At 49.2% G+C, this 24,289-nt stretch overlaps 1 protein-coding gene across 3 annotated transcripts in view; it reads left to right on the forward strand.

The window, feature by feature from the left end:
• Sned1 (sushi, nidogen and EGF like domains 1) overlaps positions 1 to 24,289 on the forward strand; it is a 61,920-nt gene that overhangs the window by 17,374 nt on the left and 20,257 nt on the right. For 2 of the 3 annotated variants that reach the window (XM_021197739.1, XM_029538403.1), the window contains exons 2-17: positions 2,015 to 2,302; positions 4,280 to 4,420; positions 4,951 to 5,113; positions 6,877 to 7,002; positions 7,339 to 7,452; positions 10,331 to 10,444; positions 10,575 to 10,688; positions 15,693 to 15,818; positions 16,118 to 16,222; positions 16,350 to 16,463; positions 16,969 to 17,085; positions 18,311 to 18,427; positions 18,605 to 18,721; positions 18,872 to 18,985; positions 19,564 to 19,737; positions 23,610 to 23,723. In XM_021197739.1, the coding sequence (XP_021053398.1) occupies positions 2,015 to 2,302; positions 4,280 to 4,420; positions 4,951 to 5,113; positions 6,877 to 7,002; positions 7,339 to 7,452; positions 10,331 to 10,444; positions 10,575 to 10,688; positions 15,693 to 15,818; positions 16,118 to 16,222; positions 16,350 to 16,463; positions 16,969 to 17,085; positions 18,311 to 18,427; positions 18,605 to 18,721; positions 18,872 to 18,985; positions 19,564 to 19,737; positions 23,610 to 23,723 (2,158 nt within the window). Of the gene's footprint in view, positions 1 to 2,014; positions 2,303 to 4,279; positions 4,421 to 4,950; positions 5,114 to 6,876; positions 7,003 to 7,338; positions 7,453 to 10,330; positions 10,445 to 10,574; positions 10,689 to 15,692; positions 15,819 to 16,117; positions 16,223 to 16,349; positions 16,464 to 16,968; positions 17,086 to 18,310; positions 18,428 to 18,604; positions 18,722 to 18,871; positions 18,986 to 19,563; positions 19,738 to 23,609; positions 23,724 to 24,289 lie in introns of those variants that run through there. The other variant, XM_029538404.1, reaches the window with a different exon arrangement.

A 24,289-nucleotide genomic window follows, 5' to 3' on the forward strand; every position in this document is an offset into this window, starting at 1 on the left:
AAAAAAAAAAAACTTTAAATAATAAATGAGGTTAAGCTTAAAAAAAAAGAAAGTCGGCGGTGAGCACCTGAATGGCTCCTGACTCTGGTCAGCTCTCTTCTTTCAGAGTGACTCTCTGCAGCCGGCTTCCTACTTTTCCCACACTGGTTCAGTGTGGCTTTGTTTTGGTACCTGAGGTTACTGGACATTGACATGTCCCTTGTCAATCCTGGAAGGCTCTCCAATGCTTCGTCCTTACTGTTCTCTGCTCCTTGTGCTGGCTCTGTCTCTCATGAGTGTTCTAATCACTCCTTCGTCCCTGTTCACAGCTCCACACGGTGGCTTAGCCCACCTGCCTTCTGGTGTCAGGTCCCTGTTCACAGCTCCACACGGTGGCTTAGCCCACCTGCCTCCTGGTGTCAGGTCCCTGTTCACAGCTCCACATAGTGGCTTAGCCCACCTGCCTTCTGGTGTCAGGTCCCTGTTCACAGCTCTACACGGTGGCTTAACCCACCTGCCTTCTGGTGTCAGGTCACCGCTTTTCTGTACGTGCATCAAGTCCACTTAACAACCTGTTACTTTGTCATATGCGTTTGATTGCTCGTTATATTTTGCCTTTTGGGAAACCTTTTATAACCACCATCAAGACTTTTTTGCCTTGACCATTTCCTCCCAGTTTTTTATTGTAATGAAATACATATGTCTTTGATTTTAGGAATGAACAGTTCTGTAGTGCTAACATGCATTTACTAGCTGTGTTAATCATTGCCAGTGGCCATGTTCTTGTATGGAGCGGGCCCCACAACCCTAACTAGGGACAACATGGGACTGAAGAAAGGACAGACCCATAGATACACATAAGAGCTGATGTGGCTTGGTTTATCTGGTGCTCCGCCCTGGAAGCTCTGCACGTCTAAGTTACACAGTTGGACAGGGAGCTGAGGCTATTGTGTCCTGCTGAACAAGGGGGCTTAGCTAATCTTGGGAGGAGCACTATCCATAGGAGAGCACTCTTCAGACTGTAAGCATCTAGAGGAGAAAGCTATGGTGTACATTTTCTGCACACACTGTCAACATTTGTACTCAGACCCAAGGCAGGCTTTGCCTCTGTCATGGGCCTGAGGCACTGGGGGCCAGGCACGACTGTGCTAGTGCCGATAACACACATTCACTCTGGGCCTAAGCTCCTCCCTACAGCTACCACAGCCAACCAAACAACTCTTTGTATCTTCCAAAACTGAAACCCTAGTGCCCTGTGAGGTCAGAGCTAGAGACAGTCCACCTGTGACAAGATGCCTTCTACTGGGCAACGTATGAGCCACAGGACTTAACAGTCCTTGAGGCTGAGAAGTCCACCACACTACCGGATCCCATAACCGCTGAGGCCTGCCTTCTGGCTCAGAAACCGAACTCTTCTGGCTGTGTCCTCACCTGGCCGAAGGCAGCATTTGGGTTTCCTTCATGAGGGCATTGTCATTCACGAGAGCTCTACCCCACAACTGCACCATCTCCCAAATGCCCTACCTTTGACTTACAGATTTAGTACATGGCAGATAGAATGAGCCAAGTCTCATAGGTAAGAAAACTGGGGCGCAGAGGGGTAGGCTAGACTGTCTCCTGACTGCATGGCTAGTGAGGTTCAGAGTTGGGGCCAGAGCCTCCTGCCTGCCTGGAGACGCAAGCACACTCTTCTCAACGTGGCCACCACAGCCATGCCTGTCCCTGAGCCACCAGTTTACTATTCCAAACTTGGCACAATGTGGGAACACTGACCCACCCTCTCAAGGCCCCTGGCCAGAGTGTAGCATAGATAGCAACAAAGCCAGTGGTGTAGTACACAGCTCAGAGCCTGGGGCTGCATAAGAGGGGAGAACGTGGTCTCATTTCAGGAGTCAGGGGCTCTCAGCCAGCCTGAAATGACTGCCTGAGCTGGATCACTAAGAGGATGCTAGGGGGTGGGGCAGCTGAGATGCCACTGGGGTGACCACCTTCTGCAGTGCCTGGTACATCTACTTCCTGGCTTTCTGCCTCACAGGTGAACAATAACGGGATCATCTCCTTTCTGAAGGAAGTTTCTCAGTTCACCCCCGTGGCCTTCCCCATCGCCAAAGACCGATGTGTGGTAGCGGCCTTCTGGGCGGATGTGGACAACCGGCGTGCAGGTGATGTCTACTACCGGGAGGCCACCGACCCAGCCATGCTGAATAGAGCCACGGAGGACATCAGACGGTACTTTCCTGAGCTCCCAGACTTCTCTGCTACCTGGGTTTTTGTTGCCACCTGGTACCGTGTGACCTTCTTTGGAGGCAGCAGCTCTTCCCCCGTGAGTCCAGGTGGCTGTGTGGCCTGGGAGGGAGGCTGTGTGGTTGGGACCCTGCCAAGGCAGGCCAGGTACAGGTGGTCTATACCCAAGAACAGCTCTGGGCTCAGGCTCCTGGCACTTCTGAAATCACAGGGCCAGCATGGAGGACAGAACCTCGCCCTCCCTGCCTCTGTGAAGCAGGGAAGCCCAGCATAGCAGCTCTCCTGTGGGGGCTGCACAGGGACCATGGTGCTAGGAAGGATCCTGACCCTGCTGGAATGGCTTGGTGCTCTAGCAGTTCCAGGATGGGTCAGGGTTGGGGAGGGTCTGTTCTGGGGGGGTTGTTTATTTTTTATTAATTAGTGGAATGTGTTTTGGTTGGTTAGTTCTTATAGGTTTGCTTTGTTCATATGTGTGTGCGAGTGTGGTATGTCCTGGGTGTCCTGTTCTGTGTTATCACTTCTTAAATCGTCTAGACAGGCTTTTTGAGTTAGTCTAGCAGCTAACAAAATGCAAGCAATTGTCCTGCCCCCACCCCCCATCCCACTGGGGTTACAGGCTTATGGGCAGCCATGTCCCAATTTTTTACTAGTGCTGAATATTCTTCCTCACACTTGGGTAGGAACCACTGGTACAGCTGAACCACCAGCCCAGCATTTGTTGAGTTTTTGTTGTTGTTGCTTGTTTTTGTTGTTGTTGTTCTTTTGTTTTTGTTTTTGTTATTGTTGTTGTTGTTGTTGTTTGGGTAGGGTATCCTGTAACCCAGGCTGGCTTCAACCCCACTGTGTAGCTGTGGGTGGCCTTCGATTCCTGGTCCTCCAGGTCCTGGGCCCACAGCTCTGTGCCTCCACACCTGGCTGTTGTTCCCCTGCTCTCAGGAGGACTGGCTGAGCCCTGTGTCCCCTGCTCTCAGGAGGAGTGGCTGAGCCCTGTGTCCCCTGCTCTCAGGAGGAGTGGCTGAGCCCTGTGTGTCTTTGGTGGCTGTGCTTGGCTGGTGCTGCCCGCCCAGACAGGTGTTCCCAGCACTTACTGTGCATAGGCTGGTCCAGGAGCTAAGCCACAGGGAAGGAGGCCCTGGGGCGCAAGTGGCCTTTCCAAGCTGTTTATTCCCACAATAAGGCCTTCTCTGAGGGGACCTACTGGGTGGCAGCCAGTGTCTCAAGTACCGGATGAGAACCCTGAACAGAACCAACAAGACAAGCCCACACTGCAGGGTTTATACAAGCCCCTAACAAAGGCAGCAGGACATGCTCAGAAGTGCAGTGTAACCAGGCAGCACCTGTTGGAGCCTCTCAACACCATGTGGACGCAGGCACTTTGTGTATCTTGTCACTCCACAGCCCCACCACTGGCCTTTGCTGACCATCACCCCTTCCAGCCACCCACACAAAGCATTTATCTGCTTGCTGTCTCTCCTGCCCAACTTTGTGTGAGAATGACTTCTGTTCAGCTCCTCACTGTTTCCAGTGATTGAAACTTGCTTGGACTCCGACATAGGCCCACATACTACTCATGCCTGACTGAATGACTTCACACTCTCATGAGAAGTTAGGCATGATGCTCTCCTTCAGTTTCCCTTGTGTCCCAAGGTCATTTCTTCACCCCAATCTGAAACACTCTCTCAGGGTACACTTCTCAGGGGCGTTCATGGAGTCAAAGGGTAGGAAACCCATCAAACCTAACGTTAGAAGCCGCTTTTCTCCTTGTTTCTGTTATTACCACGCAGACTTTGTGGGTTTGCTGAGTGAGTGCTAGCCCACTAGGCATCTGCACCCCAGCCTTGTAGGAGCCCCTTGAGGCTGGGGACAGTGTCTGTTCCAGGTGTTCTGTCTCTGACCCTTTACAGTGGGATCGATGTGCACCAGGCTGTAGAGATAAGCAAAGCCATCATGGTCCTGCCTTGCTTGGCTGTCCATTTGAGGGACAAAGGGGGCTCTGATATGGGGCAGGGAGTGCAGCCAGTCACAGCCAGTCATAGCTGGCCCCATGTCTTGGCAGGTTAACACATTCCAAACTGTGCTCATCACCGACGGCCGGCTCTCCTTCACCATCTTCAACTATGAGTCCATCTTGTGGACTACAGGCACACATGCCAGCAGCGGGGGTGACGCTGATGGCTTGGGAGGCATTGCAGCCCAGGTAAGCCTGGGTAGACTTGGTGCCCAGTGTTCAGGGGCTCCTGCCCCTCCTGCCAAGGTGACATGGGCAGGAGAGGTAGGCAGAACTTCACTGTGCTAGATACCTGCTCCCTTCCAGACCTATGCAGAGATCAATGTGTGGCAGCCACAGTGAGTCCGTGTCCCTCGGGCCTCTCAGTGCCGAGAACCACAAAATAGACTGCGCTGCTTTTGCCCCTTCCTCTCCCATGAAGGTCTCAGTCCCAAATGTGCCTGTCCCCTATACTGTGTACTTCCATTTGCCTCCTGACCCCAACTTTCCCCTGGGGTAGCACTTCTCCTGGGCCCTAAGTGAGGCCTAGAGGCTAAGTGGTGAGTGCTGGAAGCTAGGGAGGACCTCCTGTACCACACTTGACTGAGGGGCTCTAAAGTCGCAGGCCCCAACATCTGTAGTGGCATCTGCTTACAAGGCCACCATCCTTGACTTGGCCATCCTGAGAGAGGACTCGGTGACTGTAAGGAGACCTGCCTCCCTCTCTGCCCCACCCCCAGGCAGGTTTCAACGCAGGTGATGGGCACCGATACTTCAACATCCCCGGTTCGCGCACAGCAGACATGGCTGAGGTGGAGACCACCACCAACGTGGGCGTGCCCGGCCGCTGGGCGTTTAGAATCGATGATGCCCAGGTGCGCGTGGGGGGCTGCGGCCATACAAGTAAGAGGCTCAGGGAGGGGAGGGTTGAGGAACCCTGTGGCAGTAGGGGTGGGGCAGAGGGGTTAGAACCTATCCCCCACTTCACTAAATCCCCACACATGCCCTTGTCCCATAGCCCATCCCATCCCATACCTCAAGTGACCTGGGTGTTCTGGGGAGAGGAACAGAGCAGGGTTGCCACATCCCACCCCTGCCTCCATCTGGGGTGGCGGGTGGGAGAATGGGGACATCCGTAGTCCTGGTGTTGGTGACAAGCCAGAGCATGTTATGGTCCTGCTGGTCTAGTAGCCCAGACTAGTCGTGTGCTCACTCAGGAACCCTAGCTCTACTGTCATGGCGCCTCTAGAAGGTACCACACCCTGAAGCACCCTGCCCACAATGCAGAGATGTCCAGGCATTGGCTGGCTGACCTGCCAATTAGGAGATCCCCTCATCACAAACCCTCCTAAACCTGTGTTGAAGACAGGCTGCTGCTGGGACCACCCCACAAACTTGTTGCTCATGTGAATGAGGCCACAGAACCGGGTGCCTTTCCCCAGCACTGAATCCCCTAAAGAGAACTCAGCTGAGAGACCACAACTGAGAGTCAGGGAGACCGACCGTCTGGTGAAGGGGAGATGAGGGTGTGCAGTACCGGGGAGGGAGAAGCTGCCCACATGCTGGGTACTGAGATCCACCTGACTGCATATAGCAGATCAGCCTGGGAAACCAAAGCGGAACTCAGTGCCATCCCAGCCCCAGAGCAGCAAGGGCAGACTCCCAGGGTAGCCAGCCCCCCTCCTGGCTAGCAATCAGCTCTGACACCAGGACTCTGGGCCATAGCATCTGAAGTGGTCCTGCGGGCGCTTCTTGTGGTGCGGGTTGGGGGGGTCCCTTTCAAAGGCCAGAGTATTAGGTTCTGATGAGAATCAGGCACATGTGTAGGTCAACCATGCTTTTCAAGCTACAGCAGCTCAGGTGGATGAAGTGCCATCCCATTACGGAGCACCTTTTCCCAGGCTTCTGAAATAAGAAGGCACAGGAAACAGTTGCAGGGATGCCTTGGTGCCTGTGGTCCCTAGGAGCCAGGGACACAGCTAAACTGCAAGCCAAGGCCAGTTGTGGGTCTTTACATAGACACAAGCTTACTGAGAAGCAGCCAGTGCCTGTGCCTGGAAGTGTAACTCCTAAGCAAGCCCGGGTCCTCTTGTGGCCATGGCTGCAACAGAGCAACCAAATTAGTCAGCCAAGTGAGCACAGCACTGCTAAGTGAGGCCAGCTGACAGAATGACGAGCTTCCTGTCTGAAGACACCCACAGTGAATGCTGTGCTGGATTGCTGGGCCTCTCTGGAGGCTCCCTGCAGCCCAGGGAGCCATGATAACCACTGCTGTGATAACTAAGTGTCAGCTTAGGAAACCAGGAGGGTGGCTGAGCAGCCCTGAGCTTCTAGAAGTGTCCACGGTAGAGGAGGAAAGGATTAAAGAGATAAAAGGAAGAGCTATGGGTATAGGTGGTTGTGGGGATGTCTGCCTCCACAGGAAGCCAAAGTCAGAACTTAGGGCATTAACAAACAGCAAAAGATCCTGGCAAGAGTACCTGCCAGGCAAACTGGCTCCAGCTCACAGATCCAGAACATGAGCACGAAGATGCACCATCACCAATGTCTTGGTCGCTAAGCTGACCTTTGATGGAGAGAAGGGAGACATGGCCATTGCAGGTGGCTCCCTTGCCCACCTCCTAGATGCAGTGGCATGAGACTTGGGCTCCTTCCTGTGTCCACAGCCTCTGTGTGCCTGGTCCTGCGTCCATGCCTCAATGGTGGCAAGTGCATTGATGACTGTGTCACGGGCAATCCCTCTTACACCTGTTCCTGTCTCGCTGGCTTCACAGGCCGGAGATGCCACCTGGGTGAGTCACTGGGACCCAGGTGGGGGCAAGGTGCCCACCAATTGCCCTATACCACACCATTCCTTACCGGCTGGTCATACACCAGGTTCAGGGGAGACACTGCAGGTCCAGCAGTGGCTTTGAGATCAAAGATCTCTATCCGCATGATGTTGAAACCGATGGTGGCCACACACTTTGGTTTTGTGGCAGTGAGTGTCGCTGCTGCTGCTCCTCCTAGCAACTCTAAGTTAAGGCCTGTCTAGGACTGGGGCCTAGTCTGTCCTCCACCCCTACCCAAAGCCCTGGAATTCCTTTCCAGTTTCCTCTACTGAGGCCCCAGCCTGTTCCATGTTTCAGATGTGAACGAGTGTGCATCCCACCCCTGTCAGAATGGGGGGACCTGCACCCATGGTGTCAACAGCTTCAGCTGCCAGTGCCCAGCCGGCTTCAAGGGACCCACCTGTGAATTGGGTAAGATGCACCCGCCTGCCCTGCTCACTGCAGGGGGGAAGACACATAGCTGGGCAGCAGTGTGGGCAGCCCAGAGGGTTGTCATGAGGGCGAGCAGGAGCCTGATGTTAGAGGGATGGCCTATCTTATGATATGTGCAGGACCAAACACAGGAGCCTAGAGCAGACAGATTTCCTGGCCCAGGCACTAGGTGAGGGGTGAAGCTCTGGAGTAGATGAGAACCCAGGTCCTGCACTGGGCCAGGGTCAGAGTCAGGAGTCTTCTGGAAGGAGAAGGTTGGGGATTTCTGGGCTGAGATGGGACCGCTTTGAGGCAGGGAGGGGCAAGGTACTTGCTCGTAGAGCACAGAGCTTCCCACCACACGCACCATTGGCCCCTGAACCAACTGCTCCTTCCAAAGCTCTCACAGTCTGGGTGCAGGGTGGGATCCTTTGGTCTCTACTCTGCTACTTCCAGAGTACGGTAGTCCTTTGTCTTCACAGTGCAGCTCAAGCACAGTTTCTTGTCACTCAACCGGGCCCTCCTCAGGGTCCCCTCCTCACCCTGCACTGTCCCTGAAGACAGTCCCTTCTGTTCTAGCCCCTATCCTTACCGTGGGGGCTACTCCGAGCACTAGGCCAAGGCAGCCCTTTAATGCCAAACACCTTGACTACCACTCCTGACTGAGCTTAGCCAAACAAGGTCCCATAGTGTCCTGAAGAGTGTAGCCATCATTATACACACACACACACACACACACACACACACGCACACACACACACACACACATATATATATATATATATATATGAAAAACCAAACTACTACTAGAGTGTTTCAGTGAGGCTTCTGAAACCCCCTTTTGATTAAGAAATTTTTATGCAATCCCAGGTATATAGGTACATAAAATTGCTACATAAATCACCATGATGATAAATCATGAAATTTATCTTTAAATTATCTGACATACAAATAATTTTACCACTTATTAAAGATGAAAGCGGTCAGGAAAGGTGGTAAGTGCCTTTGAAGCCAGTACTTGGGAGACAGAGGCAAGTGGAGCTTTATAAGTTTGCGCTCAGTCTGGTCTACATAGTGAACTCCAGGCCAGCCAAGGCTACATGGTACAAATGAAAGGAAAATAGGTAAAAGCAAATCTGCACACTCATAAGATAAATGTGCTTGTTTATTTTTATGTAATTAAATCTTGGCTTAATATTTAATACTACAGGACAGGGGATTTTCAATACTTTTTAGAGTTGATGAATATTTTGATTTTATAAGCATCAATGATAAGAATACTGCTTCACATAAACACATGGTACAAAATGGCAGAAGTATGTTTAGGAGAGAAAACATATATACAATAAGAAAACTAGTTTGTAATATAGCATAGTCTGGAATCTGAGCTGAGGTGCTTCAAGCAGTGCCCATGGTCTTGGCTGACATGTTGGTAGGAGCAATGCTCTGTGTGCCCACTGGGTTCAGAACCAAGGTGGCAGCGAAGCCATAAGCAACACAATGCTCACAACCAGAACACACCACACTTGTTACGCATTTCACCTTCAATTTTTAATTATCATGCATTCAGAAGTATTTACTGGGGCAATTTTTTCACAATACCCTATTGCAGTTATGAAACCACATGGGATTTACAATTCACAGATTAAGAAGCTACGATTTAGACTTGAGTATGCAAATAGCATCCATATCGAAACTTCAGTCTAGAAAAATAATCCTGTCAGGATTCATGGTCACAAAAAGCTAAGTATTCCATTTCAGTGCATGCACACACACACACACACACACACACACACGTGCGTGCGCACACACGTTTGTACTTGAGAAGACTGTAGCTAATGACAATAAGAGGTTTATACAAGGGGCTGGAGAGATGGCTCAGTGGTTAAGAGAACCGACTGCTCCTCTAGAGGACTGAGGTTCAATTTCCAGCACCCACATGGCAGCTCACAACTGTCTGGGATCTGACAACCTCAGACAGTCAAAAACACCAATGGACATAAAATAAATGATTTTTTTTAAAGAGAGAGATTTGTACATATAGAGAAGTAACAAGTTTATCAAAGAAATGAAAAGGAAGTATGTTTTGTTTTGGTTTGGTTTTTTTCTGAGACAGGGTTTTTCTGTGTAGCCCTGGATGTCCTGGAACTCACTCTGTAGACCAGGCTGGTTTCGAACTCAGAAATCCGCCTGCCTTTGCCTCACAAGTGCTGGGATTAAAGGCGTGCACCACCACACCCGGCTAGGAAGTATGATTTTAAGTGCACAAAAAGGTAGATTGTCATCTGGTAAGAGGGGTCTGCCATGAATCCTCAGCTGTCCAGTGTGGACAGGGTACCCTGTTCCAGCCCAAACCAGAAGCCTGGATGGTTGGAACACATTCAGGTCAAGAGAGCTTTTCCTCAGGCAGATGCTAGCCCCTCCTTGCCCTCACTGCACCAGCAGAACCACTGCACCAGTGGAAGCTACTGTGGAGACGCAGATGGTCTGCTGCTCTGTCCATCTGCCAAAGCCCAGGGAGACCCTCAGGGTTGCTACCATGCTGGCCATAGGGGACTGGGGCAGAGCTGGGCAGTGGCTACTCCCTTAACTGCTGAGACAGAAGCCCTCTTTAGAAGAATGTCAGAAGCTGGTCCCATTCTCCCTGACACCCTATCCTGCACACATGCCCCTCCTCCATGCCATGTTTGCTGAACTAGAACCAATTTAGGTACCCTTGGGACTGCCCTAGTCAAGCTCGCTCCCAGCTTGTCACCTTCCAGAGATAACCAGGATCCCCTCTCATTGAGCCAAGATCTGTCAAGCGTGAGGCTCAGTGAATGTCTTCAGGGACCTCTGTCTATCAGCCAATACCCTGTCTGCTCTTCCTTACTTGTAGCCCAATCTCCGTGTGACAACAAAGTATGTCAAAATGGTGGCCAGTGCCAGGCAGAGAGCAGCTCTGCAGTATGTGTGTGTCAGGCTGGATACACTGGGGCCACCTGTGAGACAGGTGAGTGACCTATACATGGGGAGGGGGGGGTCCCACAAGTGGCAGGCAGTGCTGGGAGGGCTCCCATATGGCCAGGTTCAGGGTGGTCACAGTCTGGCTTAAGTCAATCCCCCATCTTTACTGTCCCTAGATGTGGATGAATGCAGCTCTGACCCATGCCAGAATGGGGGATCATGTGTTGACCTGGTTGGAAACTACAGCTGTATTTGTGTGGAGCCCTTCGAGGGACCTCAGTGTGAGACAGGTAGCTGCCCCACAGTCCTCCACAGTGACTGTGACCTGTGGAGTGGCTACCACTTTATCTCCACCTTTCCTCCCCCTCTTCTCAACCTTCTTCACCTCCCAGCCCTTCCAGAGCCACCAACTGAGGAGAACAAGAAGCGACTAGGCAATATGCTAATGAGGCTGGAGGCTGTGTCCTTTCTGGACATTAGTCTCCATCTATAACAATCAGGGACAGGTGACAGCTTTCCCAAGGCCCTTTTCTCAACTCAGAGGATTCAAGGCTTTTTAGCACCTTCCCTTTCCTGGCTATGGGGAGCAGAGAGAAACCTGGTCTTTGCCACATGGGACCATATATGTTCTCTTCTACATTATCTTGTGTTGTAAATGTTGGCTGTGCCTTGGCAGATCAGTGACAAAGCCAACCAGAGATTGCAAAGCATGGGATAAAAGTTCTGCGTATCTGCACCCTTAAGCCTAGCCAACTTTGTCTACAACTGTGGACATGGTTGAAACTGAGCAGTCAAATGGGTTCACAGTTTACCCAAGAGGAAGACCCAGATGATGGACATTGTCATCTGCCACAACAAGAGAAAAAGACAGGCCTGGTGAAGGCCTGAGAGCAGAGAGTGTGTGTGGCACCCTCACTTCTTGACTGTATTCAGGTCCCCACTGTACGTCTCATAAGTGCCTTTCCTGAGTCGTTACTGAAACATCAATGTGCTTCACTAGATTTGTATCAGGAAACAGAGAAGTGGTTTTAAAAGAGTTTTGTAGAGAAATCATATTTTGTGCCAAATAACATTGCAAGTGGAAATGAATAATAAAAATAACAGAACATACCAGGTATGGCTACACACCTGTGGTCCCAGCTACTTTGTAGGCTGAGGCTAGAGGATTATTTGAAATCAAGAGTTAAAATATCAGCTAGGGCAACATAATGAGACTCCATCTTCAAAGGGGGAGGGAAGATGAAAATAACATGATGGACATTTCCACCTACTAGAGGTATACGCTCACTAAACTTACAGGTATAAACAATGAATCTAACCACTACAAGTTGGCCAGAATGAGATATTTTGAAAAACAATTATCTAATCTGCTGCTTGTTAGCTGCCCTGAAAGTTCCCTTTTCGTAAACCACAGTTAGAGACCCAGACAAAACCTACAAAATTCCTGTCTTGAGCCATTAGACCTTGTAGCAGAGATATTAACTTGAGAGAAAGGGGATCCAGAACAAAGCCTGTCCTTGCTCCTCACATCCTGCTTGGGATACTCTGGTCCACTATGTAGGCCCAGAGTGTACAGTGCTTTGAACTGAAGAAAAATTCCAACTCAACAGCCGCTAAAATGGAGACGGGGGTGGGGGGGGCAGTGCGCTAGAGGTGCTGTGGAGGAAAGGAGCAGCAGGAGGCCCCTCTGCCTTGGCCTGGCAGATCTGAGTCAGAGGATTGATAGGGCTGGAAAAGAACCATTGGAAATCAGGAATCCCTGCAGTTCCTAGGGCTCAAACAGGAGACCTGGGGGTAAATCCAAGCAGCTGTGGGGAGATAATAATTTTAAAAAATAATTAAAATATAACCTACAGACAGATGAAAGAATTATCATATACAAATACTTAATTACTGTAAATAGGCTACATATTCCCAAGACTGTTAAGGGGAAAGCATGAGAAGAGGAAAATATTTTTTAAATTCCTAACAGGGAAAACTGACTATTCAGAATATAGCGGGTAGTAGTGACAGCTGGTAAAACACCGAAGAAACAAAACCAATGAGCTGGAAGAGAAACAGAAACAGCATGCAGCACAGAGAGTAAGACTGGAGGAAGTAATTGAGCCCCAGGGGCTGTAAAATAACAGTGAACATCTGGCACATGGCCCTGAAGTTTGGGAAGGAAGGGAGCAGTTGGGGAGAGAGTTACACAAACAGAAGGAGTAGCCACACAGTTCCCAAATTTAATGAAAACTACACCCAATGTTTTCAAGAAACGCATGAGGAAAACCAGAGTCACACTATGACCACTTCTCTAGACATCTGAGATAAAGAATTCATCTTCAAAGCATTTGATGAGAGGTAAGGGGAGCTGAAGAGAAGGCTCAGGGACTGGGAGATAAATCTCCTGCTGCTCTTCTACAGGACTCGAGTAATGGGGCGATCAGCCAGCGGTGTCTACAGCTCTGGGGGATCTGGAACCCTCTTCCGGCCCCTGGCACCTGTACTAATGTGGCATATACATACGCATAAATAAAAATAAACCATCTTTTAAAAACCTAAGTCAGCAAAAGAAAGGAACATTTCACATCCAAGGAAGCAAGAACAGCAATCAGTGCTCACTAGGAACCATGCAAGCCAAGAGTAGGAGAAGCCAGTCATCAGTGTAGCAGTACAGACCACACAGGACCTATAAAAGGAACTTTTATTCACCTGATATAATTGGTGTCTCAGAGGATTGCTGCTAAATAAGCTCACCCTTTCTAGTTCTTTTTGAACTTTGCCTGGCTGGTTCGACTCAGACTGATTCAATTTGGCTTCTCAGCTTTTCTCTGGACTGCTCTGCTTGGCCTCAAACTAACTCTGACAACTTGCTCTAATCTTCCAGCTCCTCCTTAGTCTCTGGCTTCAACTGCCTCTGCTGCCCTGCACTGAAGTGCACAAACTCACAAATGACCTCAATTCCTCTGCACTGAACTGACTCCCAGCTGACTCCTCTCTCTCCCTGTGATGCTCTTAAATAGCTTCTCTTTCCTGTGCTAGTCTTGAGAGGGTTTGGCATATTCTATATCTTACTCATCCTGTCAAATCTTTCTCTGATTCATCACTTTGTCTGCCTCTTAATTAGATGTCACTTTCAAGTATGGCTACTTCCTTCTGCAAACTAACTTTATCTTCACTGTTAGGGATTTAAGGTGTGTGCTAAGGGCATATCTGTATTCCAGGCAGAGGGATTAAAGATGAGTGGTCTCTTGCCAGAGCAGCCATGTTGCTGGGTTAAAATCCCTCTACAAGAACTATATTCTAGAATTTAGGTGCAGTAAAGATCTGCTCATATAGCATTCAGCAGCTTTCTCACAAAATGTGTGAAAGGGACAGGATAGTATAGTGGCAGGGGTAGGCAGATTTCTGGGTTGGAGGCCAGCCTGATTTACAGAGCACATTCCAGAACAGCCAGGGCTACACAGAGAAACACTGTTGAAAAGGAAAAGGAAAGGGAAAGGAGGAAGGAAAAGAAAAAAAGATAAAGTGTTAAAGGAAATTCTTTACATAAAACAAATGGTCCAAGACAAAAATACAGACAATCTATACAGAAGACCAGAATGGGAGAAATGTCCAATGTGTGGGTCAAACTTCTAGATCTCCTTTAAAATGAAGCAATAGCACAGGGCTTATAACATCTGGGGGAAATGTATGACACTAGTGTATATAAACTTGTGAGATATCACCGAAAACTTAGTTCAGTAGCACAAAAATACTAACCTAGTATGGACACAGGGCAGCAACAAACACACAGCTTTGTCAGGAATAAAAAAAAAGTTCTGCTACCCAGTAAATAATGGTAGCTTTTTATGCTAATCAGACATTTCAGACATTTATAATCTGACCCAGCAATCCTAATCCTATTCCTGGTATTAGCTCTAAAGACATAAAAAATAGTATATTTATAATCTCCAAAACCTGTGGATGGATCAGCAAGCTGGTGCTTTCATACAGTGGTGCACCACTCAGCCTCAAACAGGACATGGACACACACACACACACACACACACACACACACACACAGAGAGAGAGAGAGAGAGAGAGAGAGAGAGAGAGAGAGAGAGAGAGATGGATTGCAGATATATTATGCTGAGGGAAGACAGCTGGACTTAAAAAGACTTCATGCTGTATGACTCCATTCATATGATACTGTTGCAAAGTGGAACTACAAGGATGAACCCATTGGTGTTGGTAGTTAGTTACCAGGGCTCATGAGACTGAAGTCATAGAGTGCAGATGTCCTTAGAGGTGGCAGGATGTTCTATGCTATGATTCTGATAGGGATTCCACAAGTCTATACATGTGTTAAGCTGCTTATAAGTATATACCAAGTGAAAGTTGATTTTACTATATAACGATTTACAAAAAAAAAATCAAAGTACATGGGAAAATTAATACCTGAAAAACAAAACAAAACAAAACAGTATTAGACTGGCCATAGAAGGCTGAGCGGCTGTGCTGACAACAGATGACTCACTCAGAGTTAAGAAATACCAGTGGGAAGGGAGGGGATTATTTTACAATGGTGAAGAGGTCGATTCATCAAGAAGACAAACCTAAAGTTACTATCACCTGTTGATTTCCACAAATGTGTCCAAAAACCATGAGCTGAAAGCTGATAGATTACAAAACAAACAGGCCCATGGTTTGGGGAGATTTCAGTAACTCACAGAGCACACAGACAGAACTTGTTAAAGTTGGAAGACTCGTGCCTAGCCTGATGGATATTTGAGGGGCATTCATTTTTCTTTCCCCTAGTATTCATGAAGTATCACTGTGACTGGCCATGGTGTGGGTCATAAAATAAGAACAGGTGACTTAAAACCACAGCAGTTAAATTAGTAATCATTGAGAAATCTTAACTATTTAACCAACAGGAATGCTGATCAATGATTCATTTACTTATTTTATGTATGTACACTGTAGCTGTCTTCAGACACACCAGCAGAAGGCATCAGATCCCATTACAGATGGTTGTGGGCCACCATGTGGTTGCTGGGAATTGAATTCAGGACCTCTGGAAGGGCAGTTAGTGCTCTTAACCGCTGAGCCATCTCTCCAGCCCCACTGCTGATTTTTGTGAGCCCAAAAAGGAGCCTGAGCCAAGCCAGCTCCCAGAAGACTTGATTCTGACTCGAATCTCTCTTGGCATTGAGAAGAGCTGTGGGAACTCACATGGGGACCGGCTTCTCCGTTTTCACCAGCCATGTCTGCTCTTGGGCCAGCATTCTCCTCTCCCAGCTGGCTACTTACCGCTGTCTTCCTTGCAGGAAGCTACCTGGTGCCTTCGCCCTGCCTCTCCAACCCTTGCCAGAATGGGGGCACCTGTGTGGATGCTGATGAGGGATACGTGTGTGAATGCCCTGAAGGCTTCATGGGCTTCGACTGCAGAGAGAGTATGTTGGGGCTTCTGCGGCTGTGCCCAGGGTTGGAGCAGGAAAGTGGGGCCTGCCTGTGGCAATAGAGTTAGGGAGGATTCTCTCGGGTTGTATGTGCAGGAAACTCCAAGAGGGAAAAAAAATGCCTCTGTGTGTGTATGTGTGTGTGTGTGTGTGTGTGTGTGTGTGTGTGTGTGTTCAATAGTTTTGTGGAAGGGTGGCCAAGATTGGCCAGGGTTAGGAAAAGGGGGCCACATTCTTTTACCCATGGATGCTTCTCCTCTATTCTCACACAAGAATCCCCTCATCCCACACAGGAATCTTCAATGACTGCGATTGCCGGAATGGAGGCAGATGCCTGGGCGCCAACACCACCCTCTGCCAGTGTCCTCCAGGCTTCTTTGGGCTCCTCTGTGAATTTGGTAGGTTTCTTGACTGGTCCCTGGACATAATTAGTAGGGTCACTGGGTCTGGGGGGAGGGCACCTTCCTGGAGAAGACAAGGTCACCAGGAAGTGAGTGGTCACTAAAGGAGCTTCTTCCTTCACAGAAGTCACAGCCACGCCCTGCAACATGAACACGCAGTGTCCGGATGGAGGCTACTGCATGGAGTATGGCGGAAGCTACCTATGTGTCTGCCACACAGACCACAACATCAGCCACTGTGAGTGGCTAGGGACAGGCCACCAGGGATCCTGGACAGTGGTGTCTAGCAGGAGAAGGTGCAGGTGATGCCACAGAGCTAGGATCATAGCAAGAGCCTGAGGTGCTGGGGGCTCTGACAGCAGCTTCACTTGGGTTGTTGCACTCCCTGAGGGAAAACATTTTGACAAAGAGACAGCTCCGAAAGCTATTTCCTCAAACCTTAATGCATACACCGTTATATGTGACTAATGCATTTACTATTCTACACATTAGGGTAAAGGTATTGATCAGTTAAGTGATGTGGATGATCATGCCAGGGGTCAAAGTTACCTTGTTGCATCAGAAGGTTGCATGTTGCTAAAATCAAGAGTAGGAGAAACTCCTAAGGTAGGTGAGACCTTAGGGCCAAGGTGAGCAATCCAGAGGCACTCAGATTTTAAGTGGCCTTAGTTTTAGCCACAGGGTGTCTAGGTGACCATGACAAGGGCATGTGGTCCAGGACAGCCTATCCCCTCTTCCCCCAGCTCTGCCATCGCCCTGCGACTCAGACCCTTGCTTTAATGGAGGTTCCTGTGACGCCCATGAGGACTCCTACACGTGTGAGTGCCCTCGTGGATTCCACGGCAGGCACTGTGAGAAAGGTGACTAGAGACCGGTGGGAAATGGGGCGCAGGATGGGGCAGGGTAGATCTAAAGAGCAGCTGGGGGCGGGGCGGGGGCGGGGCGGGTGCCTCCCATCTCTGCCGTCAGCACCACGGAGAGCTCCCAGCATGCAGCTGTTTGTGAGCCTTGGCACTTTCATCAGATAATCATTCTTCCTAGAGCCTCCCTTAGGCTCTGCTCCACACATCTAGGGCAGAACAGGCCTGACCATTTTTGACAGTTATTTTCATCACTTGTCCTGGCCTCTAAGCCTCAATGGGCTTCAATTTTCCCTCAGTATTTTTCTAATAGATTTTAGAATCATTACATTGAAATTAAATATTTTTCATTCTGTTTTTGTTAAATTTAGTTTAACATAGAGAATGCAAACATTTTACAACATCTAAACACTGAGAATTTAAGTATTCTTCCATAACGGATTACAGGGGTTGGCCTCTCCGCCAGTGTCACCCAGGACCAACACACAATCATACACACCTTAAACCAGACATTTTAGGAACATCCTTGACTGAAGGCCTTTGTAACCTATTTCAGGACTGTGGGCATCCCACAGCCTGGCTGGTCAGGAGAACCAGATTAGATTTATTTATGGGGAGCCTCCCCATACCACCTCTCCAACTATGTACCACATGCCCCAGAGCAGGTTTCTGAAGAGGCATCTGAGACCCTCACAGCTTCCTCTGTCCCTGAAGCAACAGAGAGGGTTGCTAAAGAGAAGGCCTTCCTCATGGTTATGCCTGAAACTCCATGCAGGGCCCTTCTGGAATCTGCTCTGAGGGACCCTGAGGAAGACCTGTGCATTTGCCGAGGTGGCATAGGAATGGATGAGAGAGAGAGAGACTGGGCTCTGTGAGCATGCCCTGGAGATGAGTGTGATCACTGGGATGGATATCCCATAGAGCTGTGAACTCTGTGACTGGAGGGCCAGAGCAAATTCTGGAAGGGCCTGTGTGTGTATGCTGTGATGTGGGACTCAATTCTCCAGCAGGGAGAGAACTGACAGCCTCGGAATCTATAGCCTAAGCTCCACTCACCCTTCTCGAAGCCTGGCTGATTTAGCTCCTGCTGTGTTGGGCTTTGGGGCCCAGCTGACTTCAGGTCCACCCAGTACAAGGGACTGAAAAGGCAGAGCATGGCAACACGGATTCTGCACCACTCAGAGGCTGGCCTGTGTTTGCCATATCTGTCTGTCTTTCCACACAGCCCGGCCACACCTGTGCAGCTCAGGGCCCTGCCGGAACGGAGGCACATGCAAGGAGATGGGCGATGAGTACCGCTGCACCTGCCCTTATAGATTCACTGGGAGACACTGTGAGATTGGTGCGGCCCCAAGGCAGGGGTGGGTGGTGATGGACATGCTCTGAGATAGGGCTGAGCCGCCAGAATCCAGCGGCACAAGCCCTGCCCACCATGTACCTGCCTCTCAGGAACACCTTCATGGGACTTTGAGAGGTTGAAATCTATGATACTTGACTGATGGGTGTCTTCTGCTTTCAGGAAAGCCAGACTCCTGTGCCTCTGGCCCCTGTCATAATGGTGGGACTTGTTTCCACTACATTGGCAAATACAAGTGTGACTGCCCTCCAGGCTTCTCGGGACGGCACTGTGAGATAGGTAAGTGGGAAGCACCCAGGGGTACTCGCCTCAGCACACATGACACCTGGGTCAGTGGGCAGGGCTGGGCGGGCTGGGCGGGCTCAGGGGTAAGCTGAGCTCGGGGATGCAGAGGACCCCATGGTGAAAGGACCTTCTGTGTTCTTGCAGCCCCCTCGCCCTGCCTCCGGAGCCCGTGTATGAATGGGGGTACTTGTGAGGATCTAGGGACAGATTTCTCCTGCCACTGCCAACCAGGGTATACAGGACACCGGTGTCAGGCAGGTGAGAGTTAGGTGGGTGGGCTGAGATGGCATCTTTTTCTCATCTCCTAAGAGTCGGGTAGGGTGGGGATGGTGTCTTACAGTTCTACTGCTATGACAAAGAACCATGACCAAGGCAACTTATAGAAGAGTGTATTGGGGGCTTACAGTTCAGGGGATGAGTCTGTGACTGTCGTGGTGGGGAGCACGGTGTCAGGCAGACATGGTGCTGGAGCAGTAGCTGAGAGCTTACATCCCGACATACAAGCAGGAGTCAGAGAGCGCTAACTGGGAATGGAATAGGTTTTTAAAATCTCAAAGTCTGCCTCCAGTGATACACCTCCTCCAACAAAACCATAGCTCCCCATCCTTCCTAAACAGTTCCACCAACTGGGCGCCCGGCATTCAAATATATGAGCCTGTGAAGGTCATTCTCAATCAGACCATCAAAGAGGGAAAGGGGGGAATCAGTTTCTGAGGTACCAGCCCCCAGAAGCCACTGTCTCCTTGAGTGGGTGGTAGGGAAGGCAGGGCTCACTGAGCACATAGAAGAACAGAGATGAACCAAGTGGGCTTCCTGATGTCGATGTTCTCTTGCAGAGGTGGACTGTGGTCACCCTGAGGAGGTGGAGCATGCTACCATGCACTTCAACGGAACTCACGTGGGCTCATTGGCCCTGTACACATGTGAGCCTGGCTTCAGCCTGAGTGCCCTCAGCCACATACGTGTCTGTCAGCCACAAGGGGTCTGGAGCCAGCCTCCCCAGTGCCTTGGTGATTCTGTGGGCCCTCAGGGATGGGTGGGTGGTCAGGTGGGGCCAACCTCCTCTTCTCACAACCATATGAAGTTGCACAGTGCCTGAGCCCCAGCCCCGCCCCATCTCCTCTGTGAATGGAGGCTCTCTGTCCTGTGGTGACACGACAATTACTCTCAGGTTTATTCTGGGCTCTTTCTAGGCAGGGCTTGCTTGTCCTCAGAGCAACTAAGAACAGGTCAAACCGCTGCAAACCCACACTGCAAATAAAGCAGCTGAGGCCAAGGCTGTATCCAAGGTCAGAGTCCTAAGAAAGCAGAAATCAGTCCAGGGCCCCACCCAAACAAAATCCTAGCTACCACATCTGCTTTGGAGAAGGGCTGTTCCAGATGACACCATCTCCAGGGTTCCAGCCATGGCTCCCGTCCTGGGACGGAGTCATTCTCATACAAACACTGGCTGTGAAGCTCTCAGCATGGCTGCACGTCGTCGTCAAGCACCAATGTATCAAGCTGTGTGTTCAGCTCTGTCATTGGGAACTGTGTGATCATAACAGTTCTTATGAAACAAAAGGAGGGACAGTGCTTAGGACAATGACCATTTCCCAAATGCCTGAGGCAGCTCATCCCACTGTGTGGCCCTAAGATAAAGCTCTGAAGAGAAGTACCTGACCACAAGCATCCACTGTCTCCTCCTGCCTCCCCTAGCCCAGGGTTCCTGTGAGGTTCTCAGAAGAGCGCTTCTCTCAGCTCTGCTTCTCAGCATGTTGTCAGGCACGATACCCTCAAGAGGAGGGTGCCCTGAAAAACACATCTCTGAAAGCAGTGATGGACATATACATGGCAGCTGCCACTGGAGACAGAAATAAAGAAGATGGACAAACAGCACACAGGAATATTCATCAGCTACATGCATTTTATATTGCACCACATATGGTGACAGTATTCAGAAGTTAATATGGCATTGGACATATACATCTGGGTCAGTAAATTATGCTGTAAAGGCATGTATAAAGATGAGAATTTAAACCACAATCATCGAAACAACCAACAATGTATAAGTGGATATAGACAAAGAATAAGGCAGTTGGGAGGGCTTCCCCAGGAAGAAAAGGACAAGATTGTGCACAAAAGGAAGTATAGCACCTGGAGGGAACACAGCACCAAGCCTGAGACTCAGAACATCACAGGATAACAGAGGAACCTCAACTAGCAGGGGGGCACCACAGTGATGGAATCACAGGGGCATCAGACTTCTTGCCACAGACATCAGAGGGGAGAGCGAAGGTTCCTTTCAGAAGCACTTAGGTGAGGGCAGGCACAGTCACCCTGGATGAACTGTGAAGGTAAACACCATGAGACTGGAAGAACCACACCCATTAACCTGTCAGAGCTGAGGATCCAGAATTTCAGGCATCCTTTCCTACATGAGAAAGGCTGCTGGCACTTTTATCTCAGGTCAGAGACCCACCATGAGCAGAGGGTGACAGGGCAGAGGAAACCAGCCATACTCTTGAGTCAGAGAAGCTGAGATCACAGTAAGTGCCCCACGAACCCACCAATTCTCACCCACAGGAACCCACCACATACATGTGAAGCCAGGGGCTGGTCTAAAACTCAGACATCCCATACTCCCACAAGGCTGAGATCCCATGTCCAGTAGGAAAGAGGCCTGCTGCAGCCCTCGAGAACTTAAAACTAATCGCCAAATCCACCCCTGCTCCACAGCAACAGTGCCTGGCTCAGTGACATCAGAGACAGGTGACTCAGCTAGGTTGCAGGGCAGAGAACAGAGCCTGCTCATCCCAGGGAAGAAATGTTCCACTCTGGTCTGTACTGCGTTTGCTTACACTATGACTGAGGAACACGAATTTACAACAGACAATCTTTTGTTTGGTTGGTTTTTTTTTTTGTTTTGTTTTTCGAGACAGGGTTTCTCTGTGTAGCTCTGGCTGTCCTGGAACTCACTTTGTAGACCAGACTGGCCTCAAACTCAGAAATCCACCTGCCTCTGCCTCCCAAGTGCTGGGATTAAAGGTGTGTGCCACCACCACCCGGCGCAACAGACAATCTTAAAAACAAAATTATTGAAATAGAATTACAGATGTCCCATATATTGGAAATCACAAGCAAGGATTTTTAAAATGCCACTATAAAAATATTTTTTAAAAAGCTAAGAGAATAAGAAAGAAATTTAAATGACAAAATAAGAGATTCTGAACTAAAAATGCAACGCTTAGATTATTGTCGAGATAGGCTAGATTAGATTTCCAACAGAATGGCCACAATAAGGGGAAAGGTGGGCATTTTACTTCACAGTGTAACAAAATTACACAAGCTGCAAACCAGAGAGAAAGTTATTTTAAGTGAATCACAAGTTATTAAAAGTTCATTTCAGCCGGGCGTGGTGGCACACGCCTTTAATCCCAGCACTTGGGAGGCAGAGGCAGGCGGATTTCTGAGTTCGAGGCCAGTCTGGTCTACAGAGTGAGTTCCAGGACAGCCAGGACTACACAGAGAAACTCTGTCTCGAAAAACCAAAAAAAAAAATTCATTTCAAATGGCAGAGACTATTTGGTGAGAATAGTATTCCCTCAATTCCAAACTAGATAGACATAAAATTTTAGCTTATAGGCTAATATTTCTGAGGACATAGATTAAAAACGTTAGGAAACTATTACTAAATCAAAGCTGGTATTATGAAAAAGAATAATACTGTCACGAGCAAGTGGATTTATCTCAGGAGCACAGGGTGATACAACATCTGAACATTAATCTGTATCCACAATATTAGGAAATGAGAGAAAACAAGGTTCTCATTTGCCACGGAAAAATCACTTAGCAGAACTTAAGTACTATAAAATAATTCTTCATCAACTAAAAATAGAAGATATTTTTTCCTCCATCAGATTAAGAGAATCTAGGAAAAACCTACAGCTAACAAACCACAGTGACAAAGACCGCCTGCCACTGGGAAAGGCTACTCAACCATTGCTTTCCCATGTTGCCCAGGATGTCCTGGGCACTGCTAAGGTGAGACACTGCAACAGAAGGCATAGCCATCGGGAGGGAGGGAGGAGTGCAGATGTCAGCCGTGTGCACAGAAGACCCTGAGCATATCCCGCAAGGAAAGCCACTGGCATCACCCATGGGCAAACGAGATTACAGGACATGAAGTGATTCGTGCAATTCAGATCCCACAGTCTCACTGGGAACATTTGGAAAAGGCCATGGAACGGTGCTGTCCACAACAGCATGGGATCTGTAGCTTCTGTGTATGTAAGAAGAATCCCATGTCAAAGCTAAAACTAAAAACTGCAAAAAACATGCAGGGGAAATGCTCCTGGCAGATGGAACCACATAGGTATACATCTGAAAAATAGGACATTTGTGTCCAGTCGGCACTTACAGTGTCTAATTCTTTGCGGTTAATTTTTGTGGGGGAAATATAGATATACATCTTTTTGACTCAAATACAGAAAGATCCCTTGGGAGAGATAGATAGATAGATAGATAGATAGATAGATAGATAGATAGATAGATAGATAGATAGATAGATAGATAGATAATCGAAGAAATAAATGGACAAATCAAATTTGGGTATATAAAAATTATATAAAAATTAACACACATGTGTGTGCTACATACAGAAATAGCAGGATCCTTCAAAACCTCACAGGCTGAAGGATGGAGTCCTTGAGAAGTTTAGGAGCAACCTAGTCATTTCACAGGCACGAGCCAGGCTCGAGATCTCCAAGGATAACCCTGGTCTGGCTTCTTTATGTATCAAGGCATATTGTAAACTTGCCCAGAGCCTTGGAGCTACTTCCTATCCATTTTCATCTAGATTAATAATGGCCATCTTGTTTTGTTCTTGGGGGTCTGTCCTTAGAAGTAGATGAGTGCCGGTCTCAGCCATGCCTGCATGGAGGCTCCTGCCAGGACCTCATTGCTGGTTACCAGTGCCTCTGCAGCCCGGGGTATGAAGGAGTCCACTGTGAGCTAGGTAAGAGGTCTGCTGACAGCATTGGGTTTTCCCAGCCACGGCCACCTTGTCACACCATCTTTCCCCGGGACAGAACTCTGTCTAAATAACCATCCCATTCACTGTTTGCTCTCTTGGGGCCATTCTGCTGGCCAGGAGAGATTTTAAAAGCTCTCTGTCCTCTCTTGCCCTGGAGGATGAGAGCTCATCTGAAAATCATTGGCCTGGCATCAGAGTCAGGCCTGGGGGGTGGGACAGAGAAGATGGGCAGGTCACAGCCCTTGACACCTGGTGCTGCCATTACAGGAGGGAACAGAGGCCTGACCAATATATAGCAGGGTGAGACCAGCATCCCTTGTGCCTGTATGGGGCTTGGAGCCCCGAAACAGAGACCCCAGCTTCTGGAAGGGCAAAGCTTAGGAGCTGTTTCCAGTTGTGATGCTAGGAGCATGGCGCATGCACAGAAGCAGCTATGAGGATGTTAGGTGCTGGAAATGGGCAGCAACCCAACCAAGGAGGAGCAAATGGAAGTGGCAGAAGAAAGGCTGAGGTCCAGAGTACAGTGCCCAGGCACTGAGGCCTCGGGG

The sequence above is a fragment of the Mus pahari genome, chromosome 5 (assembly GCF_900095145.1).
Source record: "Mus pahari chromosome 5, PAHARI_EIJ_v1.1, whole genome shotgun sequence".
NCBI lineage: Eukaryota > Metazoa > Chordata > Mammalia > Rodentia > Muridae > Mus > Mus pahari.